Source organism: Rhagoletis pomonella, unplaced genomic scaffold (assembly GCF_013731165.1).
Source record: "Rhagoletis pomonella isolate Grant_MI unplaced genomic scaffold, Rhpom_1.0 Rhpom_scaffold_00205, whole genome shotgun sequence".
Taxonomy (NCBI): Eukaryota; Metazoa; Arthropoda; class Insecta; order Diptera; family Tephritidae; genus Rhagoletis; species Rhagoletis pomonella.
The window spans coordinates 100,508-121,116 of NW_023458759.1; the positions used below are offsets into that span (position 1 = coordinate 100,508).

Genomic DNA, 20,609 nt, shown 5'->3' on the forward strand with positions numbered 1-20,609 from the left:
CCAAATGGGAGATCTGCAGTCTTTTGGCATCATATTTTACATCAGAATTGAAGGGATTTCTGAAAAATCTGACCAGTTCTTTTGTGTAACTGTGATTTTGCATCCCTTGTCAACATATGGCCTCGGTTGAAGTTTACTTAAGGTCGTTGTTTTACTGTCTTAAAATTGAAGGAAAATTTTTACAGCGTTTTTTATGTGTTTTGGTTTCTATTTGAGTGTATTGAGAATCGGTCAGTCTGAAAAGTCCTTGTAGGGAAGACAATAGGTTTGTTCGTCGAAAATCCAGCGAGAATTATCACTCAAAATATCAGATAGTAAGAAAAAAGCTCCCAAATTCTCTCTCATGTAGAGAAACTTGCAATTTTCTGTACGAACGCAAATTTGCAAGTTTTTCTGCCAGCTAGTGTCCACGGTGGCATTTCAAACAAAAGAAATTTGTATAGAATTTTTAAAATTCTTTCAGAGGGGCAAAAAACAGGATCTACGTATATATATCTTGTCAGTCCGACTTTCAACATACATTTTAGCTGTTTGTAGCCGGTTTTATTTGCCAATTTAGACGGTTCGTCCAAAAAGTTCTGGCAACACTGTACAAAAGAAGTATTTATGTTATTTCTGCCTTCTTACCGCTCCTGTGAATTAAGGGATCAACATGTCGTCTCGCAGTACGTCTTTGGTGATATTTTCAACAACAACTTTAATTTAAAAGGCGTCATTCGGATACGTGTAAAACGTGTGATAATTTACATTGCTCCATCCCGGCTGGAAAATAATCTAGGAAAGTCTGTCATTTACCTGGGCCCTGGCTAGATATGCCATAATATCGAAAAATCCGTGATGGGCCTGGGCAGGCGCAAATAAGGTAAATATTGACTCGATAAGTTTTATTTTGGTGTTACCTGGGCCCTGAGTCAGATCGCCTATTTACTGGCATTATATCATGCAATCTAGAAAGTGCCTAGCTAGGTTTTAGGAGACATCTAGGCCCTAAGTCAGACTTCCTCTTTATTGGCGTTTGCACATATACTCAAGCTAGTACCTAGCTAGATTTTACCCACAATATCCCGAATAAAAATATTCATGTTTTACTGTTATTAGAAGCTGTATTTATTAGCAAAATATTGTTTGAGAGAAAGATGGAGCGTGTGTGTCAGAGAGAAATAAACAAAACAATTTTGTTGACGCATTTTATTCGTCAAGATCAAAATATACTGCATATTACATTCGTGGAACACAAATAAAAAATAAAAAATAAATCATTTCCCATCGCGGTGGAGAAGAGGCATTCATCTTGAATGAACAAAGTCACTAATTTTTGCGTTATTACATTTATGGATTTTGTTATTGGTTTACTACATAGTTCGTTGTGTAATTTCCACATCTGAATACGACTTGAGTTGAATGGATACGTAAACATTGGTCCACTCAACTTGAGTTTCCTTATTGACATTTGTCACAATCGTGCTGTCTCCACATTTTTTTTCAATCACAACGCAAGTACCACTATTTAAAAGAACTTGATTATTTGGATAAGATGTTCGCAGCGTAAAGCCTTTGTATCGCAGTTCTTGTATTTCAAAACAACCATTGTTCCATTTTTCTTTAACTATAAATGAAATCGGCGGCAACGTAGGTTTTTTCATCGCAAGAAAATGCTGTTCATAGAGTCGACGGCTAATTTGTGCCAACACCTGAGTACCAGAGCGGATCATTCTTTTTAATTTACCCAAAAAACTTTCGAATGGGAAACAAGTTATTCGACTAAGGCTACATCCGTAATTTTGCACATCTTCGGTCAAGTGTAACAAATTATGCAGGTTTTTCGTAAACGACGTCTTTCCATATAAATGGCCAGCATTTTCCACGAATTTTTTTAAGTACGTCTTAGCTTTATTGCAATAAACTAAAGCGTATTCATCGGAGCATAATAATCGACAAGAAGCATGAAAAAGTAGAAAGTGTCGATAATAACTAGGTTTTAATAATTTTCTCATAAGGATTGGGCCACTGTAAAGCAAAAAAAAAAACGAAATTCCGTGGCCTTGAACTTTGAACTTGAGTGCTTGAGCGCTCTTGTTTTTCGCTGAAATTCGACCGGAACTTGAAAAGCCATATTTACTGATCTTTGTTCTAAAACCTTTTTTGTTTCACACTCAATTGAAAAGGAAATTTTTCTAGCCAATACTCGAGCAATTTTTTCATCACACCTATACAACAAAGATGCATGAAATCGAGGATGAAGCAAGTAATCATATTGACCTTAGGAGTTATGTTCAATAGGGGCGTTGAATGGGTATGGTGATCTGGCTGTTCTTTGTTACGAAAAGAGTTATCCGTTCTTTTTTTATGTTATCCATAAGGGAAAATTGTCCGTTTATCGAAGCGAACCCCTTTAATAGTGCATCTCTCGCATGAAAAGAAACCAACGTGACCTTTAATCCCCTTGAGCAAAGCTCTTGCTGGGGTATCGCAGCAAAAAGCTTTAATGCTAAATTGGTAATAATGTCCCTCAATTTCCACTCCATTACTTAATCTGTTCACTTCGTTGATGAAATTTCCTAAAAACGCATCAAGTTCTTTCGGTTTTTCATCTCCGTAATAGACTCCTATAGGAAAAGGCTCGTAAACGTTGTAATGATTGTGAATTTTACCCAAAATGGGCCACATTTGGCGCGTACTTGATTTGTATACAGGCACCCCATCTATATTTATCAATAGTTCTATAGAACCTTCGTGGAAATCAGGATTGACATTTTGTAATCCTTTTTCGATCCCAAAGTACACGAATTCGCCAGTTCCAACTGTCTCAATTCCATACTTTGCGTTATAAGTTTTTAGGAAACTTTTAAAAGTTTTTGGCAAGTTAGGAAGTAGCTTGTGACACAAAATGCACAACAGTTTATCACCGTTCGATTGAGCAATACCACTTTGAATAATCCACTTTCTGAGTTCAGTTTCCTCATCAAAATCTGGAGGGTATCCTTTTGGTGCTTTCTCGCAAATAAACTCCACGTCGTCATCGGCAACAGCCCCTTCGTCCGGACTATAGTAATCTTCATGTTCATAGTCGATATAATCTTCGTTATCAGTCTGTAAATTAACTACGATTGATTAAGAGCATTTGATAAAATTTTTATTCCTAATGAACGTACCGAAAATTCATCGTGGGGATCAACTTCGCGAATGTCGTCCTTTCCAGAAATTACTCCTTCTTTTCCCACATGTTGGTGGTGTTCATAAACAAGGTTTTCGATACTGTCATCAACGAAATTTTCAATACCGTACGTGAATTCATTGCCTTGAAAATGAGCCAAATGTGAATATGTATACGTATGATTCATGTGTACAGAATAACGTTTTATTCTACACGGTTTAATTATTTCCAAATGTAAAAATACAAATCGGTGCAAATTCGAGAAAAGTTAAACCACCATGTTCAGTAGCTGCAGAATCAGCGAAGAAACCTTGCAAATCAGAGTCGTAGACTGACTGAGCCTTTTTGCTTTTTCGACATTTCGTAACACGTAACACATTTAATTTTTTTTTGCTCATATTGCGCGATACTTTTCGGTAAAAAGATGTGTGCATAATAGTAGCCCTAAATGTGCTCGTTTCGGCACAGCTTGTGAATTATTGGTGTCACATCGACATCGAAATGTGTGTAAGACATCGATATTTTGAGACAACATCGAGTGCTTAAACATCGATTTTTGCTACCCGATGTTTTATCAACATTTATTGTTTGCGTAAATTATTTTTCAGCTCTGAACATTTTCAACAGATTGAATAATAAATTTTTTTTTATGTACATTTGTAAATTCAATACAACTCTGACGCGAATGATCACCAGACAGTACTGTCGTGAGAGTAACCTACTGCTACGGTTCTCCTTGACTACTTGACGGATTTACCAAAAATCTCTGGGTTCGTATCGCTGGATTGTTAAATAAACGCTGAAGATGACCAAATTACAGTACAATTGGTTGGAAAATCCGATTTTGACAGGGCGTTAGGTATTGAAGTTGGCTGGAGAAAACTGCGAAACTGTAATTTTCATGTTACACACAAACAAACTTATGCTTATTGTTGATGTTATTTCTGCATTTGACGTAGCGTTGACGCTTTTGTTTAGGTATGGCACCTCGGCGTTAACTCTAGGCGTCAGAAAACGCTCGTTCCAACGCTTTTGTTTAGGTATGGCGCTGGGCTTATACCTGCGCTCGCACTCATGTCAACTCAAGAACGTTCTGCCGTCAATCGCACATTCTCTCGCTGTTCGCGGTATTCATCCACTTCTCGCTATCGAATATTCTACGTCATTCCTCGAGCATTCTACCATTTTCTTGTTGTTCGCTTAACGCTTCCGCAGGATTAGCCACACTACATAAATACATATATTAATTTTGGAATTACTTGAGGTTTACATGTTCATATTTTCCAAAGTGCCTATCAGCTTGAAGCAATTTTTCTCTCAAGACGATAAGCAATTTTTCATTCAATTTCAGCAGCTGATCATACATAGCTTTTGGCACTGAGTTTTTGCGTGCAGAAAATTGTGTTTTTTAGTCATATCATTTCATATTCAATCACTTCATTACAATAATCGATTAATTTTTTAATTTAATCGATTGAAACAAGTATTTTACTCTATCATTTAATAGTAAATAATCGATTATTTGTAAAACAATCAAAACTAAAAAAGAGATATTTAATTTACTCTTTTTAAATATTCAGGGCCGTTTTCTCATCTAACCTTTGGATTACCGAACTCTTTATCATCTCGATATACGAGCTTTCGTTTTCTCGTCAGCGCATTAATTTCTCGAATCGATAAATTATTCCTGACCCGATGTAGCCTTTAAAAATGTTTACCCAACTTTAAATTAAACATTTCCAACACATTTTTTTTTCTTTGGTTTTGGTCCATGGTTAAGATGTATTAGATATTTGAACCAAGGTTTGGGTTTTGGCTAACAGCTGCTTTTGCTCTTTATTTGCAAGGCGAATTTATACAAGGTGGTAGCTGAAGACCAAAAACAAAAACTACACTAGCAAACTAGCAAACTAAATGCACAAAAGTACAACAAACACATCATTTTGACAAACAGTACAAATTCGCCTTGAAATCAGCAGCTCCGGTAACACCTCCTCATATGAATTCATGTTTTTTCTTTGCCTGTTGTTTTTCACGGAAACTTTTGTCGACGTGATTTTTCTTATTGTTATCTTAATATCTCATATAAAAAATAGAAAAGCTGAACTGGAACCTCTTATATTTTACTTGCGCCAAATAATTCTGATATGGGTGAAATCATGGCAAAACGTTATATCGAGCGACATTTTTTGTTTTTGCATAGCTAAACGGTTGGTATTCTATACCTATGCCTTATGTTATATGTACTCACAAATTCATATTCATATTTATGTTATAGATATGTATGTAAAGAGAATAAATTAATTATCCTTTTTTAAGTTTTGATTGTTTTACAAATAGTCAATTATGTACTATTAAAAAATAGAGTAAAATACTTGTTTGATTCGATTAAATTGCAAAAATTAATCGATTATAGTAATGAAATGATTAGTCGCTACCATTCCTAATCTTATTTGAAAAACGGTACATTGGTTGCGGCGAAAAGTTTTGCTTCCATAATTTGTGCAAGGCATCAATAGTGCGGATTATATGGATTAACTATTAATTTAATTGTGGTTCATCATTTTTAAACATCAGCGACAAAAGTACTGAGGTTAGTATCGATCGTTTCGTTTTTATGTGCTGTGTAATTTATATAGTGTAACTATGCGATCGCGTTAACAATTAAAAAATGTTTGTAGAATACATATCTGGTGACAAAATCGCAATGGATATTGACTACGACTTGTACGACTACAAACTAGTAAAGTTTCTTGAAGAGTCTGTCGACGTGGTCCTGCCACATGTCATCGACATAGTTTACAAAGATTGGGTCTACTTCAATACTAAACTGGGTGTCTGCGAAACACGTTTTCCACCTTCGCCATACGGAGCCATAAAGAGCAAATATTTATTTAAAAAACTGATTGAAAAATCAGAAGCACCCGCAAATTGGGAATCATATGAAATCGAAATTGTCGGTCATGCAAGTGAGTTAAAATAATATATCATTCTATTGCGCTTTATGAAATGTCGCAAAGTGGCATTTTTGGCGGCATAAGTCCAGAATTTGGTACCTTAAAGCTGATATTTCATGTCTATACAGAATCGTACAATGAAGCACTTGAGCGACTACAAGAATTAAGGAAGAAATCATTTGCTTTCACTGACAATGAAAATGCTTCCAAGAAATCCGAAGCTATGAAACGAGAACTTCAACGCCGGGCAAACGCTGCAGCTTTGAATGAAAAGAAAGCAGACGAACACTTTAGTGATAATGTTTGTTCTTTGAGCGAAATAGAGACAGGTAATAAACAAGCAATCAGAATGCAAAATAAAAGCAACATGTTTTTATTTTTGATATGTTTTAGAGGCGGATGAACCATCCTCAAGCAAAAGGAAAGATAAACAATTTATTTCCAAATTTAAGAATCCAAATCGAAAAAGTAAGAATTGACTAGAACTTTGGAAATTTATAGTTTTCAATTATGATTTTATATATCGAAGGTTCATATTCGATATCCGCTATCTGCAATTTTTACAAAAATGATTTTATGATATTAGACTGCATCTGCAACTGCCATTAATTTTACTTTTGCAATATCAATAGTACATTTTTCTAACAAGCGATATACAAGGTCAATATTAACATAATCGATGACAGTTAGGCCTTAGGTGGATTTTTATATCGGAATCTCAGTTTTGTGAAAATCGGAAACTGAGGGTATTGAATATCAGCCGTAGATAGGATATTTATACATATATACATCAGTTAATTCTTAATTTACATTTAGGACGATGCCACAATTTTCAAGTTCACCTGAAGCCTCTCCTGCTAAAGATCATCAAAAAGTCTGAAGCATCGCAAAGTTTTATACAGTGGTGGTAAATATAGCATTTTCAGTTTAAATGAAACCATTTTCAAATTAAATGACACCTTTTTCAGACTAAGCGAAACCTTTTTCATATTAAATTAAACAATAAATTGCATTTTTGTATTTAAAATGCCAAAATTGGTTTCTTAACCGCTATGAAAATGAAAAAAATATATAAACAAACTTTGGCAGTTTAAAGTCCAAATATATAAATAGAAAAAAATCAAAGCAGCTGTTTTACGCTACAATATTCAATATGCCTTGACCGTAAAGAAGAGCAACGTGTAACAGCGAATTCACAGTAAACCAAAAAAGGAAGTTTCATTTAATTTAAATAAACTTTCATTGCATTTGAAAAAGGTTTCATTTAAGCTGAAAATGCTATATTTCATGGTTGTATTTTTTCATTTGTTTTATCCATGCCTAAATTTTGTAATCGGTCTACGACTTTCAGAAAAAATCGTTGCAAGTTCGTACGAAGTGAGAAGCGAGAACTTAAATACTCTTTCCAATGCAACAACATCCCAAAAATCAAACAGCCCCAAAGTAACCTATAATCAAGTTTCAAATTATAATGGTATGGGAATTATAAGAGTAAAAATTTCTGAAATGGGACTCTCAAAACTGAAATTCATTAACCACTGACCATTCATTAATTTTAAAACGCTTTTAAGGTAATTTTACACTTGTGGTGTTCACAGTTCGTTACAAAATGGGTTGCAGAATGCTAACGTATTGATGTAGAGGCAAAATTTTTAAACAGTGACACTTTATCACAATAGCAGTCAAAAATATATAAATTAGTCAATAGCTAATGGCTTAAGAATTTGAGAGCCCCACTTCAAAAGCTTTTATACTGCAGTATTTTATTAATATATTGCAGTATCTTATTATTATACTGCAGTGTCTATTAATTGATCAAATTAAATAAATTTCTTAGTTTTGATGGAAATTCTGAAAAAGCAAACTGGAATCGAAACCGAAATAAAATTTTTACGGTCTGAACTTCGAGAAGTGATGGAATTAATCAACGCATTTCAGAATAGTGATTATTCGGCCAGATGTCATGAAAATGGTCATCGCGTGATATCAAATATTCATTCCTTTATTGAGAAATATGACATCGAGTTACCAGTCTCTGTTGAGCAAAACTTAACCACGTTGAACCAAAAATTAATGGAAGATGATTTGTTCTGCGCAGATTTCGTAAGTTTTGGACAAGCTTTGTTTCTTTGCACCTTGTAGCAACTAGTAAACTACACTCACAAAGAGAGGCAAGAAGGAAGAACGAGCAAAATATAAGAAACCGAAAACTAGTAGAGATTAGTAAGTGAACAGATCATGGATGCTTAAATTAAAATTTATTTAAAAATTCAACAATTCGCCATTATTTAATGATTTACTCACTACCTAAACGTTTATTTATCTTCCTGTTGAATCGTTTGACAGCAGTTTGTGTTTTCACGCTCTTATTTTTGCTCTCTACTACTAGTATTTAACTTCTTTTTGGTTGTTTGTGTTTCCGACAGGGTAGAAATATGATGCATTGTAGAATGATTTCCTTCATCCCTTGTCAACTTTGGTTCGTAGTAAATCGGTTTCGGCGCTGTGCCATCCTCAGTATCATTTTTCGCTGTCGAGAGAACGACGGAAAGCGTTCCACAATACATCACTCGTTTTTTACCTTCCTTTTATTAGCTCGGGATGTAACTATGTAATATTGATGCGCCTAAAAGATGCAGCGATTTCTATTCTCAAGTTACATACCTGATGACAGTACGAATGGCAATTATAATAGGGAGGTTTTAGTTTTTTAAACTATAATTTTATTATGTTACGCAACGGTTTACTACCAGAAACATGTCTATTACTAGTCACGAGTACAGAAACACTAATACAAATGAATTTTTGAAGGGACAAAATATTCATATTTTGATGACTATTTCAGAAATTGGCTATCATGAGTCTCTTTAATCGACGCAAAACACTTGCAGTAAATTTAGCGAATATTATTAAAAACATAATTTCCCGCCGAATTGCCATGAAATACACAGCTGTAAGAAAAAGTCCGGAGAAACAGATTTTCAAAAAGGAACACAATAAAATTTACAGCATCATATTCGGTGAGTTTTCCAGCAAATATTTATAGTCACAAAAGAGCCCCAGCTCGGAGCGCTTACTCTCATAATGTGCTAAACTCAGACGCGGTTATATATGAGCCGCTTTTTTTTAAAACTGGCATAAGTCACTTCACACCTCGTGTGCTTAAATGGCCGGTTACCTGTATCTGAACATGCCGGTTATTCGTGCAACTTCATCAGCCAAAGGTAAAAGGTTTTGTCATTAGTTTATGACGATAGAACGATTTACAAATGCATTCGGTTACAAGTAACCGGTCATTTAAGCACAAGAGATATGAAGTGACTTACGCCACATTCAAAATAAACGCCCCATATGTGGCCTTATGTACATCATTTGGGACTCAAAAATTTTTTAGAGGCATATCTAAAAGTTTTTTTGGCACTCCGAATATATTTGCAGGGCTTAGCTATGTGCATACAGGGTGTCCCAGAAGTAACGTGCCAAACTTTAGGGGAAGGTAGGTGGGGGGGTGAGCTCCCTGATAAACAAAAAATTTTCAGGTAACAGTGTCACCGTTTTTGAAATATTTACATTTTTTCGAATTTAAAAAAATCGTGCCTTTTCATGTGTTTTCTTTAACTGCAACTATAAACCGGGCAATACTTAGTAAATTTTTTATGTAAAATACTTCCAGATAGTTGCCTCTCCATACTCAAATGCAATGTTGTTAAAAAATATTAAGGAACCATCATAAAATTAGGACTATTTCTGGATTTTTAACTTTTTGATATTTTCTTCCCCAACTTTGACTATCTCGGGTGAAAGAAAAATGTACTGAGCTATAACTTTACATTACATAAAAAAATTGCTCATTTAATAAAGATTTCAGAAAGGTGCCACACTTACTGTTTTGAATAGAAAAAAAAAGTTATAGCCGCTTTTGTGGGTAAAGGACTGAGACACGCTAGAATGTATTTAATAGATTTAAATTGAATTTGCTCTTGTTACCGTCAAATGACATGCTAAATAGTACAAAGGTTATGTTATGTTAAAACACATTGCATACACACATGTATAGTAACAAAAATAATCGTTTTGTTTATTCTTCAGATTTTATTAATACGACAAGAAAAGAAGATGAACATATTTGTGATCAAGAATTCGCAAATTTACTGGGTTCGTGTCTGACGAACGCGAAAGACTGGGACGGACAAAGGAAAAACAGAAGATCAGGCGTTCAAGAATAAGCAAACGCAAAAAACAAAATTCAACTTTGTACTTAATTACAATAATAATCATATTCTCAAAAAAAGCATTTCTTTATTTTTTATTCACATAGAGCGTCTCAAAAAATCTGTCTAGGGCCTACATAAACTTCGCTAGCAAGGGCCCAGTTAGATTTTTCTTATAAGGCCCATGAAAGCAAAGTTCAGCCCTCTGGCTGGGGCCTACTTTGGCAAATCTGCCTAGCTCCAGCACAGAATTCGATACCAGGGCCCAATCAATCCAAAGCATTAACAAACCATCAAGGGCCTGGCCAAACTTTTCTTGGAAGGCCCATGAATTTAAAGGGGTGAATCGAGCTAGGGCCATTGTAAAATAGAGCTATAATTTCTTGCCGGGATGGAAAGTAGTGTTGAACAAAGAGTTACAGAAGAACTAGAAGAAAAACAAAAGGTTAATTTCAAGGCTGCGGAGAGCGTAACTACAGAATTTAAGCAATCTGTTGAAAATGGCAGACAAAATGGCGAATTGATAGTTTTGACTTTCGATCTCCAAAAGACATTGGAAACGCCTGCACTGACGACATCAGTGGCATATTACAAAAGACAATTATGGACGTATAATCTGTGCGCATATGATGAAATTACACAAAAAGGTAAGAGCTTTTTTTATTACAACGCTTTTCTTTTTAATAAATCTATATTATATAAATCAAAGTTCCGAAATTCATTAAATTTTCATATTCATAAAGTACACAAAAATTCAGTAAATTATCATGAAAATGTTGAGCTTTTTAGTCAGAATTTTTATAAAAATTATGTACTTACATAAATTTCTTTTATACCGTTTAATTTTAGTGTAACAAAAGTCACCTTACATGTGGCTTTAAATTCGCGTTGAACTTTGGAACACCTGTATAAAATTTGGAATTTTGATTTATATTGCTTTTCTTAAAGAATGAACGATTGTTATAGTTATATTACGCACTACGGAGCAATATGGGTAATTTAATCTGTTTTTGTGGCAAAAAGTTATTTTTCTACTAGATTATGGGATCTGTATACCGTTTTTCCAGATAAGGTCATTTTAGGGCTGGGACTATCCGCATATTCGAATATCCGGATTTCCATCCGGATTATCCGTTGACACGGATAAAATCCGGATAGTATGGATATCCGGTTAATATTCGTTTGTGCAACTATCCGGATCTATGAAATCCGGTTAATATTCGTATTTTAGGATATTCACTAAAAAATTAACCAATTGGTGAATAATATTCGTTTATTAAATTATGCGCAATATAGAATAAATAGAAAAATGTAAAGGTAACTGGCTGAAATAATCAAAGATGTCGAAATGACAATAACAAGCGAAATGACAACAACAAACGGTAACAATGTTAATAAATTCTTCATTTCATTTAACAATAACCACAATAATGAGCTGTGAGTCCCATGTACGATCGCATGGCTCTTGATGTCCCGCAATCAGTTGTCAAAGCTATATCAGATGCAGAACAAAGAGTTTTTTTTAACTTTCTCTAGTTCATTGTTATGCATGGCTTGAATTCTGCCGGAAATGGTTTTGCGACAGGGAATTACGTACTCTGGTTATAGCATATTCACAAAATTCTTGAATCCATCACATTCCACCAATGAAGTAGGTAATAAGTCGACAGAAATCATATTAACCATCGCTTGTGTTATTAGCTCTTGAAGTCCTTTAGACATATACTTCGCGCAAACAGCTTGAGCTGCACGCGATGCTCGAACATTGTCATTCCGAATTTTGAACTGTCGTTGAAATGAACTGCTACTCGGTGTAGACTCTGGCCGAGATTCAGAGAGATAAGCTGCGTCCACGCCATTTTCCTGAATATGGAAAAATATATAGTGGCTCCAAAGGCTTGAAGTTGACTCTTTGTTTTGTAGCGTTTTGCCACAAAATAAACAAATGGCACTATTCTTGTCCTCATTTTTTGGAAATGATCCCAAATTTTAGTTGGTGTTTTAGCACTCATATTTGTGCACGGAATAGATCTGACGTAGATATAATAATGAACAAACACTTTTTGTGAATAATTTTTCGATGTGTGCTTCAACGATCTAATAACTTTCGATTTGCACACAGTAAACATTATTCAACGAAAAATCTGGATATTTGGATATCCGAATATTACGTAGCATCCGGATATCCGGATTTTTCGTTTAGGTATCCGGTATTCGAATATTCGGTTTATCCGGATAGTTGAAAATCCGGATGAAATTCCCAGCCCTAGGTCATTTTAACAAGATTTTTATCTAAAAAAAAATATTCAAATTTTAACAAGGGAAAACATAAAAAAATTAAACTTTTTTTTTAATTTTTCCCATTTTTTTTAAAGCATATTCTTTTGCCAAAAAAATCAATGAATAAATAAACAACTTTGGAATGGTCAAATTATTTTAATTAATTAATATATGCAATAATTTTTGGTATGAAATAGAAGCAGGAAATATTGTTACTCATATCGTACATGGCGGTATTCTCTCGTACTCTTACATGGCGGATGAGCAACATTTTCCATGTAAACTATACAACTATTAAACGTGTGGATAAGACATTTGTAAAAATTTTAAATCAACCAAAAAATAACAAATTAAAGCTTTTAATGTATTTTTATTACCTTTTTTACGTTTTAAAATCAAGTTATAAGTAAATTGCTTGAGTGAGTTTAAAGTAGGTTGTGTTGAAAGTACTGCCAAATAAGATGCGATTCATAATTCAAGTCTTTGACGAGAAAAATATATAGTTAGAAAAATATATAAATGTTAGGAAATTGAGACATTTCAAGGGTTAGATTAAAATTAATTTAATTTGGAACTATATTATATAAATAGCCACTGTATAAATAGTTTTTATAACTAAGTGGTATTTTTCCTTTGATACAAATGTTTTTTCGAAAAAAAACTAAATTCAAACATAAAAAAAAAAAAATACGCCTTTAAACCCTGTCAAAGGCTGTCAAGAACTAAGATTTTTACGTAAACATGTGGGAAATCACAATTTTTTTGACCACTGTATATGTTTAGTAAGCGAAAAAATTTTAGATTACATTAGATTTACATTGATAATAATTAACTGTCACCATAGGGGACGTCTCTTACCCCCATCTTCCATAGTTATTTCTTTGATATTACTATACATATGTTTGACTGGTAGATACAGCAATAATGATACTTTACTTTATTTCAATAGGATACATGTATGTATGGAACGAAAGTGTGGCTTCGAGAGGAGGACAAGAAATAGGTTATTGCTTAATAAAACATTTTAAAAACCACATTCCTATTGGTACTGAGAATATTGTATTATACTCCGATTCTTGTGGAGGTCAGAATCGCAACATAAAAGTGGCATTACTGCTTAAAGATTTTTTAGCATCGTCTCAAATAAAAACCATTTGCCAAAAAATTTTTCGTATCTGGCCATAGTTACAATAGTTGCGACAGATGTTTCAGCTTAATAGAAAAGTGCAAAAAAAATATAGACGTCGTTTCAACTCCGGATCACTGGTTAGACTTAATAAAAACTTCAAAAAAGTGCGAGCCGAAATATAGTGTTTACAAAATGGAAGCATCTGACTTTTTTAGTTCCAAGGATTTAGAAAAGCTTGTCATTAACCGCAAAGTAGACATCACTGGCCAAAAAATTAATTGGCTGATTGCAAGAAAAATTTTGCAGGAACGGAAAAATTTGTTTCATCTTATTTTTATTAACCAAAACTTGACACAGGTTGCAAATTTAAAGAAAAAAAAGGTGAATGAAAAAGATTTCGCAGAGGCAGAATTGCCCTGCTTGTTTCCGAGTGGGATCTCAAAAGCTAAATATTTGGGCCTTTTGCAATTATTGACCTTCATCCCTTTAGAGTGTCGCTCATTTTACGAAAATTTGACCTATGAAAATAGTTCGGATGTTGACTACGGTTTTGCAAGCCAAAGTGATGAAGAGACTAACTGAATAATTACACTAGTTTACAAGATTCTGACCTGTGGCATTTGGCCATCGTTACCTACTCATTCAAAATTTTGTCCTTCAAGTAGAAAAGTTTTCGAGTGTTTCGAAACTTCGTTTTTTGGAGATCTGAAGAAGAATTTCAAATTTTTTATATAGTTAGTTGGCCAATCTCATATTTCTTTTTACATTAGTGAAGATTATTAAATTTGCTATCACCTACAGTCGTGTGAATAATAATAGGGAAACTACATTTTGACCAGTTTTGGCTATTTTTATTTCGCTTTTTTAATGTTTATTATGCAGCTCATTATTTAACAAAAACCATATAAATCAAAATTCCAAACTTTATAGAAAAATTTAAAAAAATTTTACAACAACTAACTTTTTATTAAAATTTTTTAGATACGCAGTTTTATAGTCCCTTAAATTCTAGCTTAATTAAGTGCAAGTTTCAAGTGGCTAAGAATTCGTGTTGGTTTTTTGACGCATTTTTACGCATTTTCTTCCATATAAAATGTTATTGACAATTTTTTTTTCTGTATGGAGAAAATAATACCGTTCGCAAAAAAAAGTTATCAAAACTAAACGCGAATTCTTACCCACTTGCAATTTACACTTTATTAATAATTAGAATTTTTTGAATAATTAGAATTTTTCTAAAATTCCTAATAAAACGTTTGTTGTAAATTGGTTAGATAATGAGCTGTATTTTTATAAAAAAGAATAAACATTAAAAAGCGAAAGAAAAATAGCTAAAACTGGTCAAAATTTCGTGTCCCTATTATTTTTCACATGACTGTACATAGTAAATTTAATAACCTTCACTAGTGTACAAACTTGTACTTTTTTCTTCAAATCTCCAAAAAATTAAATTTATCTATATCTCCAACACTGTTCTACATACTTGAAGCGGAAAATTTTGCATGAGTAATGATGGTCAAATATCGGAGGGAAGATTTTTTCTTAAATTTGTGACTACGTGCTATTTATAACATAATTCATACCATAATATTTAAATACTATATTTGTGAATTATAATTTAATTTTGTTTCTTTTAAATAATAATTTTAATTCCTTTGTGAATTTTAATAAAACAAAATTTACTTATTTTAATTAATATTAGGTTTTCTATTAATTTACATAACTTGCGTTGGTAGTTTGCTACAGGTTGAAGAAGCATATGCAAATTATGGACATGAGACTACAAAACCCATTGCAGCATTGCAATGTACAAATAAACGTTTTAGCTGTTACATTTTGCCGATCACCGCAAACGCAAAAGCAAAAGCAGAAACAACCGAGCGCGCACAAAATACCACATACACACAAAGCTCACATGTGCGCTGTCGATTTGTTTCGTTTTTGCTCTAGAAAAAAATATAGTTAATTTTTGCTCTGACTTATAACATTCGTCGTTTTTGTTCTGAGTGTGTCATATATGAAAGGGGTTTTTAAATATGGCCTGGCTTTTAATGGGGTATCGCACAGGAGATTTTGGTAAACCCGTATTTTCGTATTTTCCCACGGACTAGTAATGAGGGATGTGCAACAGCAATATATTTATATAAGTATATTATACCCGAGCGCACTTGTGCACAAGGGTATTATAACTTTGTTTACATAACGGTTGTTTGTAACAGGCAAAACGAATCGAGATAGATATAGACAAATGTATACATAAATGATCAGAATGAAAAGAGAAATCGATTATGCGGTGACTGTCTGTCCGTCCGTCCGTCTGTCCGTCCGTCTGTGCACACGATAACTCGAGTAAAAATTAAGATATCTTATCGAAACTTGGTACGTGTACTTCATTCAGGCGTGGGACGGATGGTATTGAAAATGGGCTAAATCGGACAATAAACACGCCTACCTGCCATATAACGGTAATTTTCAGAAATACAAAAACTCCGATATTTTAGTAACTACTGAAGATAATTCATTCAAAATTAATATTTACAATAAATTTTAGACGATAAATAAGAATATTGAAATTTTTTGGAAAATGGGCGTAGCCACGCCCACTTATGGTTACAAGTGTATATCTTGGTAACCGCTACACCAATTTCTTCCAAACTTGGCACAGTTGTTGGCCCTGTTACAGCATACCAAATGGCCGAAAATTCTTAACATCGGACAATAACCACCCCACATTCCATATAACGGTAATTTCGAGAAATACGAAATCCTCGATAAAGCAGTAAATATTAAAGCTAATTTATTCAAAATTGATGGTTGCAACAATTCTTTACCAGGAAATACGCTTATGATAAAATTTTTGGAAAATGGGTGTGGCACCGCCCACTTATGATCATATATATGTATCTCGCTAACCGTTCTAGCAATTTGTACCAAACTCGGTATGGTTATTGTGCTTGCCACATAAAAGCAAACCATTGAAAATTGTTGAAATCGGACTAAAATTACGGCCGCTTTTCATATAACGGTAAATTTCAGAAATGCTTGAAATTTAAATATTTCGAAATTTAAGGACGCTAGTTTACTTAAAATTTATACACCCCGGCTTATCATGTAGCGCTAGCTTTCGGAAAGGTGGAAAACATATATTTAATACTTGCGCCGGGTATTTAATGTTCGGCTCCGCCCGAACTTAGACTTTCTTACTTGTTGTAAATTGTTTTTTGTTCTTCTGGCGGTCATTTACTCAGACATAATTCAGTTACTTGCTATGTATATGTGGGCTCCGGAAATCCTTTTTAAATGGCGATCTTAAGCTTTCCGCTAAAGTGGTGCGGAACTGTTGCAATGGCGTCCTAGCTTTTTCCTGGCGGGAGTTGCTTCTTGTGGCACTTATTTAATGTTGCACTTTTTAGGTTCGCTTTTGTAGGTTTCTATTAACACTTTCCAATTGCAGATTTGAATTTCTTATCTACATTTTTTCCACTTCTTTGTTCGTACCGTATTTGAGCAGGTATACTGCTAGCACCAAGAAAATTGTGGTACGCTTAGTGCTTTTCAGCCACTTCAAGTCACTTTGCCTTTTATTAATTTATTATGATTTGTGCAGGTATACTGCTATCACACATTTAGTACGTTTCAAAGAGGTATGTATTTGATTTTCCGATCTTCCTCACTTTTTTTCACACTTCAAGGCTTAATAAATTTTGAGTTTGTTTTCACTTTTAGAAGTATGTACTTGCCCTAACCACTATTACTTCATACACTTGGACATTTTTGTACACCGCTATTTTTATAGATTTTTCATAAGTAGGCTATGGATCTTTTTATAAGCTAATTATGTTTTCTTAGATAGCTCGATTTATCAGTTTTAGAACAAACTAAGAAAAATTAAATTTTTCTACGTATAAAAGAAATATCATCTTATTTCGAAAAGACTTGTTAATATTAAGAAAACAAAGGCGACCACTTTTGCTTCATACAGTAAGCTTTGTAAGGGGTATCGTTAAAAAATTCAATTTTATAGCACGCCGTGACCTTGTAATCAGTTTGTGCATTATTGGCGAGCAGTTTGTTCAGTTTTGAATTTCATAATGGCACGCGGAAAAGCCCTTTGCAAAGAAATTCGTGAATTTATTATTGATAAATACAAATTTAAGAAAAGTTATCGCGAAATTGCAAGAGAAGTTAATGTTCCAACTCCTACGGTGCAAAGTATAATTAGAAATTATAACGAAACTGGACAGATTTTGCCCAAAGAGCACGTGGGAGGTCGAAAATCAGTGATTTCCGACCGCGATATTCGGCAATTAAGCAACATTATTAAACAAAATAGGCGGAGTTCTGTAAGAAACTTGGCTGCTGCATGGTCACAGAAGATTGGTAAACATGTAGGACGTGAGTGGACCCGGTTGCAGCTGCATAAGTTGAAATATAATTTTTATAAGGTAGGGTTTCGAGTGTGATGCATTTCAGAATCCTACCAAATTTATGTTGCAATTAACAGGCAAAGAGGAAACCGTTACTAACAGTCCGTCAAAAGCAAAAAAGATTAGCTTGGAGTAAAGCTAGACGATTGTGGGTCCAAAGACAATGGGACTCCGTCATATTTAGCGACGAATCTAAGTTCCATGTTTGCGTAGGCGACTCAAGGACTCGTGTAATACGAAAGAGAAATGAAGCATATCATACAGACTGTTTGAGAAGGGCGGTAAAGTTCCCAGCGAGTGTCATGGTATGGGGTTGTATGTCCTCAAAAGGAGTAGGAAAGCTTCATTTTATCGATGGGACTATAAAAGCCATGGATTACGTCAATATTTTGGAGACAAATTTGCTTCCTAGTATACCCTCCGCCTCATACCGCTAAATTGACCAAAAACTGGTTTCTCAGTAACAATATACCTGTTTTAGACTGGTCTGCTTCCAGTCCGGACCTTAATTCTATTGAGTCTCTATGGGCGCTATTGAAGAGAAGACTTCGAAATGACCCCCAGAGGACTATTGATGGCTTCAAGGCAAAAATTAGTGAAATCTGGGATTCTATAACTCCAACTGAATGTGTATCACTAACTAAAACTATGCATCTTAGACTGAATGCCGTAATAAATACAAAGGGGGACGTTACACAGTATTAAAGTTCAGTTACGTTGACTGTATGAAGTAATAGTGGTCGCTTTAATTTTCTTAATATTAATAGTTCCTTTTGAAATAAATGAACATTTCCTTTATGTATCAAAAAATTATTTTTTTCTTTTTTTAATATAAAAGCTAGTCTATTAAGCTCTTCAAAAAGTAGCATTCGCTTATAAAAAAATTCACCACCTACTTGCGAAAAATCGTTGAAAGTGGAAGCGTAAAAAAATGTGTAAGTGTATGAAGTAATAGTGGTTAGGGCAAGTATGTATATATTTTCCCGAATAAAAACAGCTTCGGTTTGAAATTTCGAGACGGGCTTAAAAACTCCGCGCATGCTTAAGACTCGCACGTACGCGCACGTTCGTTTCGGCTACTACTGCCTGCCTTAATTGCCAACCAACGCTTTAGTGATAGCTAATTCCTTCTGATGGCTCCGTCGCCGTTGCTCAAAGAAGGCTGCCACATCTGTCACTCCGAAAAGGAAATTAGGTCCATGTCTTCAACAATAAGTAAAATAGCCTTTTTTATTAATTTTAAACTACAGTTTAGTTAGAAAATTTAGGTGAAACTTATTTTTTACGACAGTTATACTTGTAATATCTGACCTTCTTTCGTATTATTCTTAATGCTATAAAAAACATGGCTCACATTATAACACAACACTTTCATTATATTTTAATCATTAACGTTGAGCGTCTTGCAAAACATTTTGTTAAACAAAAACGCTTAAAATTAACGATAAATACAAAATAAAAGTGTTGTGTTATAATTCGTAATATGTTTTTTACACTACAGTGTGGAGAATCAAAGCAATCGCACATTCGACGAAACAAGCGCAGATTTTACGTAAATAATTTCGTTAAACATGCGAATTATTTTTGTGCATTTTACAAAAATTTCGTAAAAAACTAAGAAATAGTACGAAATTCTTTAGTAAATAGTACTAAAGATCTGATGTCTCACATTTTCGTAGTATGTACGAAAACGGTTTTGTATAATCAACGAAAACTTTCGTGGCTCAAAATGACGAAAAATTTCGTAAGATGTACGCAAGTTTTCGTTATATTTACGCAGATTTTATTTTCAGTGTAAGTACCACAATGGAGCACATGAGCCCTTCGCGAGGCAATAACATTGGTGTATCACACTTTAAAATCCGACTGTAAATGCCGAAGATATGAAGAAAAATGTAAATGGGCGACTACTAGGGTTGTCCAAAACAAAATTATTGTTTTGTAAATGCTTTTGAAAAACACATCATATGAGGGAATGTACGGCGAACTTTTAATTGTTTTGCCTTTTTTAGGCGAGACGCCCTAATGGGCAGCTAAGCAAAATATATTAGGGGTATTCTCCAAATCTTGCAAAGCCATTGCACGTAGCACGGATTGCATAACTTGCAAACGCACAACAACAAAATACATGGGAAACAACATTTCCTATCGCTGCTAAATATGCAACGTCGAAACCCATGTATATATTTTGCAAAATAGCACAGCAAGATAAGTACGACCCTGTGCTAGTTGTTTTGTTGTTGGAATTGCTACATATTTCTCTCATTCCTCTCATCCCGCTCACTTTATTTATTTTTTGCTGTGTCTTGTTATTGTATTTGATACATAATTTCGCTGCTTGCTACCCATGCATGCTACCACTTTGCAAAGGGGTGTTCTGGTACACTTCCAAATTTGGAATAGAATTTTTGCATTTCGTGCAATCCGTGCATCGTGCAAGACTTCGAGAAT

General features: G+C 34.1%; 1 protein-coding gene across 2 annotated transcripts; it reads left to right on the forward strand.

Moving 5' to 3' along the window:
- Positions 1-5,537: 5,537 nt before the first annotated feature.
- LOC118750321 lies at positions 5,538-10,405 on the forward strand. 2 transcript variants are annotated; one of them, XM_036485039.1, is made up of 9 exons: positions 5,538-5,747; positions 5,836-6,123; positions 6,240-6,440; positions 6,505-6,579; positions 6,928-7,018; positions 7,463-7,585; positions 7,949-8,334; positions 8,957-9,131; positions 10,201-10,405. In XM_036485039.1, coding segments are annotated over exons 2-6 (630 nt in total). In that variant the 5' UTR covers positions 5,538-5,747; positions 5,836-5,861; the 3' UTR covers positions 7,464-7,585; positions 7,949-8,334; positions 8,957-9,131; positions 10,201-10,405. The 2 variants fall into 2 exon arrangements, with proteins under 2 accessions (XP_036340932.1, XP_036340933.1); XM_036485040.1 differs by having other exon boundaries at positions 7,949-8,214.
- The last annotated feature ends 10,204 nt before the right edge of the window (positions 10,406-20,609 follow it).

Excerpts from the sequence above, each read along its gene's own strand:
- LOC118750321 (XM_036485039.1), top strand. The coding sequence starts at position 5,862 with ATGGATATTGACTACGACTTGTACGACTACAAACTAGTAAAGTTTCTT. Across the intron at positions 6,124-6,239 it reads CGAAATTGTCGGTCATGCAA|AATCGTACAATGAAGCACTT; the intron begins GTGAGTTAAAAT and ends ATGTCTATACAG. Across the intron at positions 6,441-6,504 it reads TTTGAGCGAAATAGAGACAG|AGGCGGATGAACCATCCTCA; the intron begins GTAATAAACAAG and ends GATATGTTTTAG.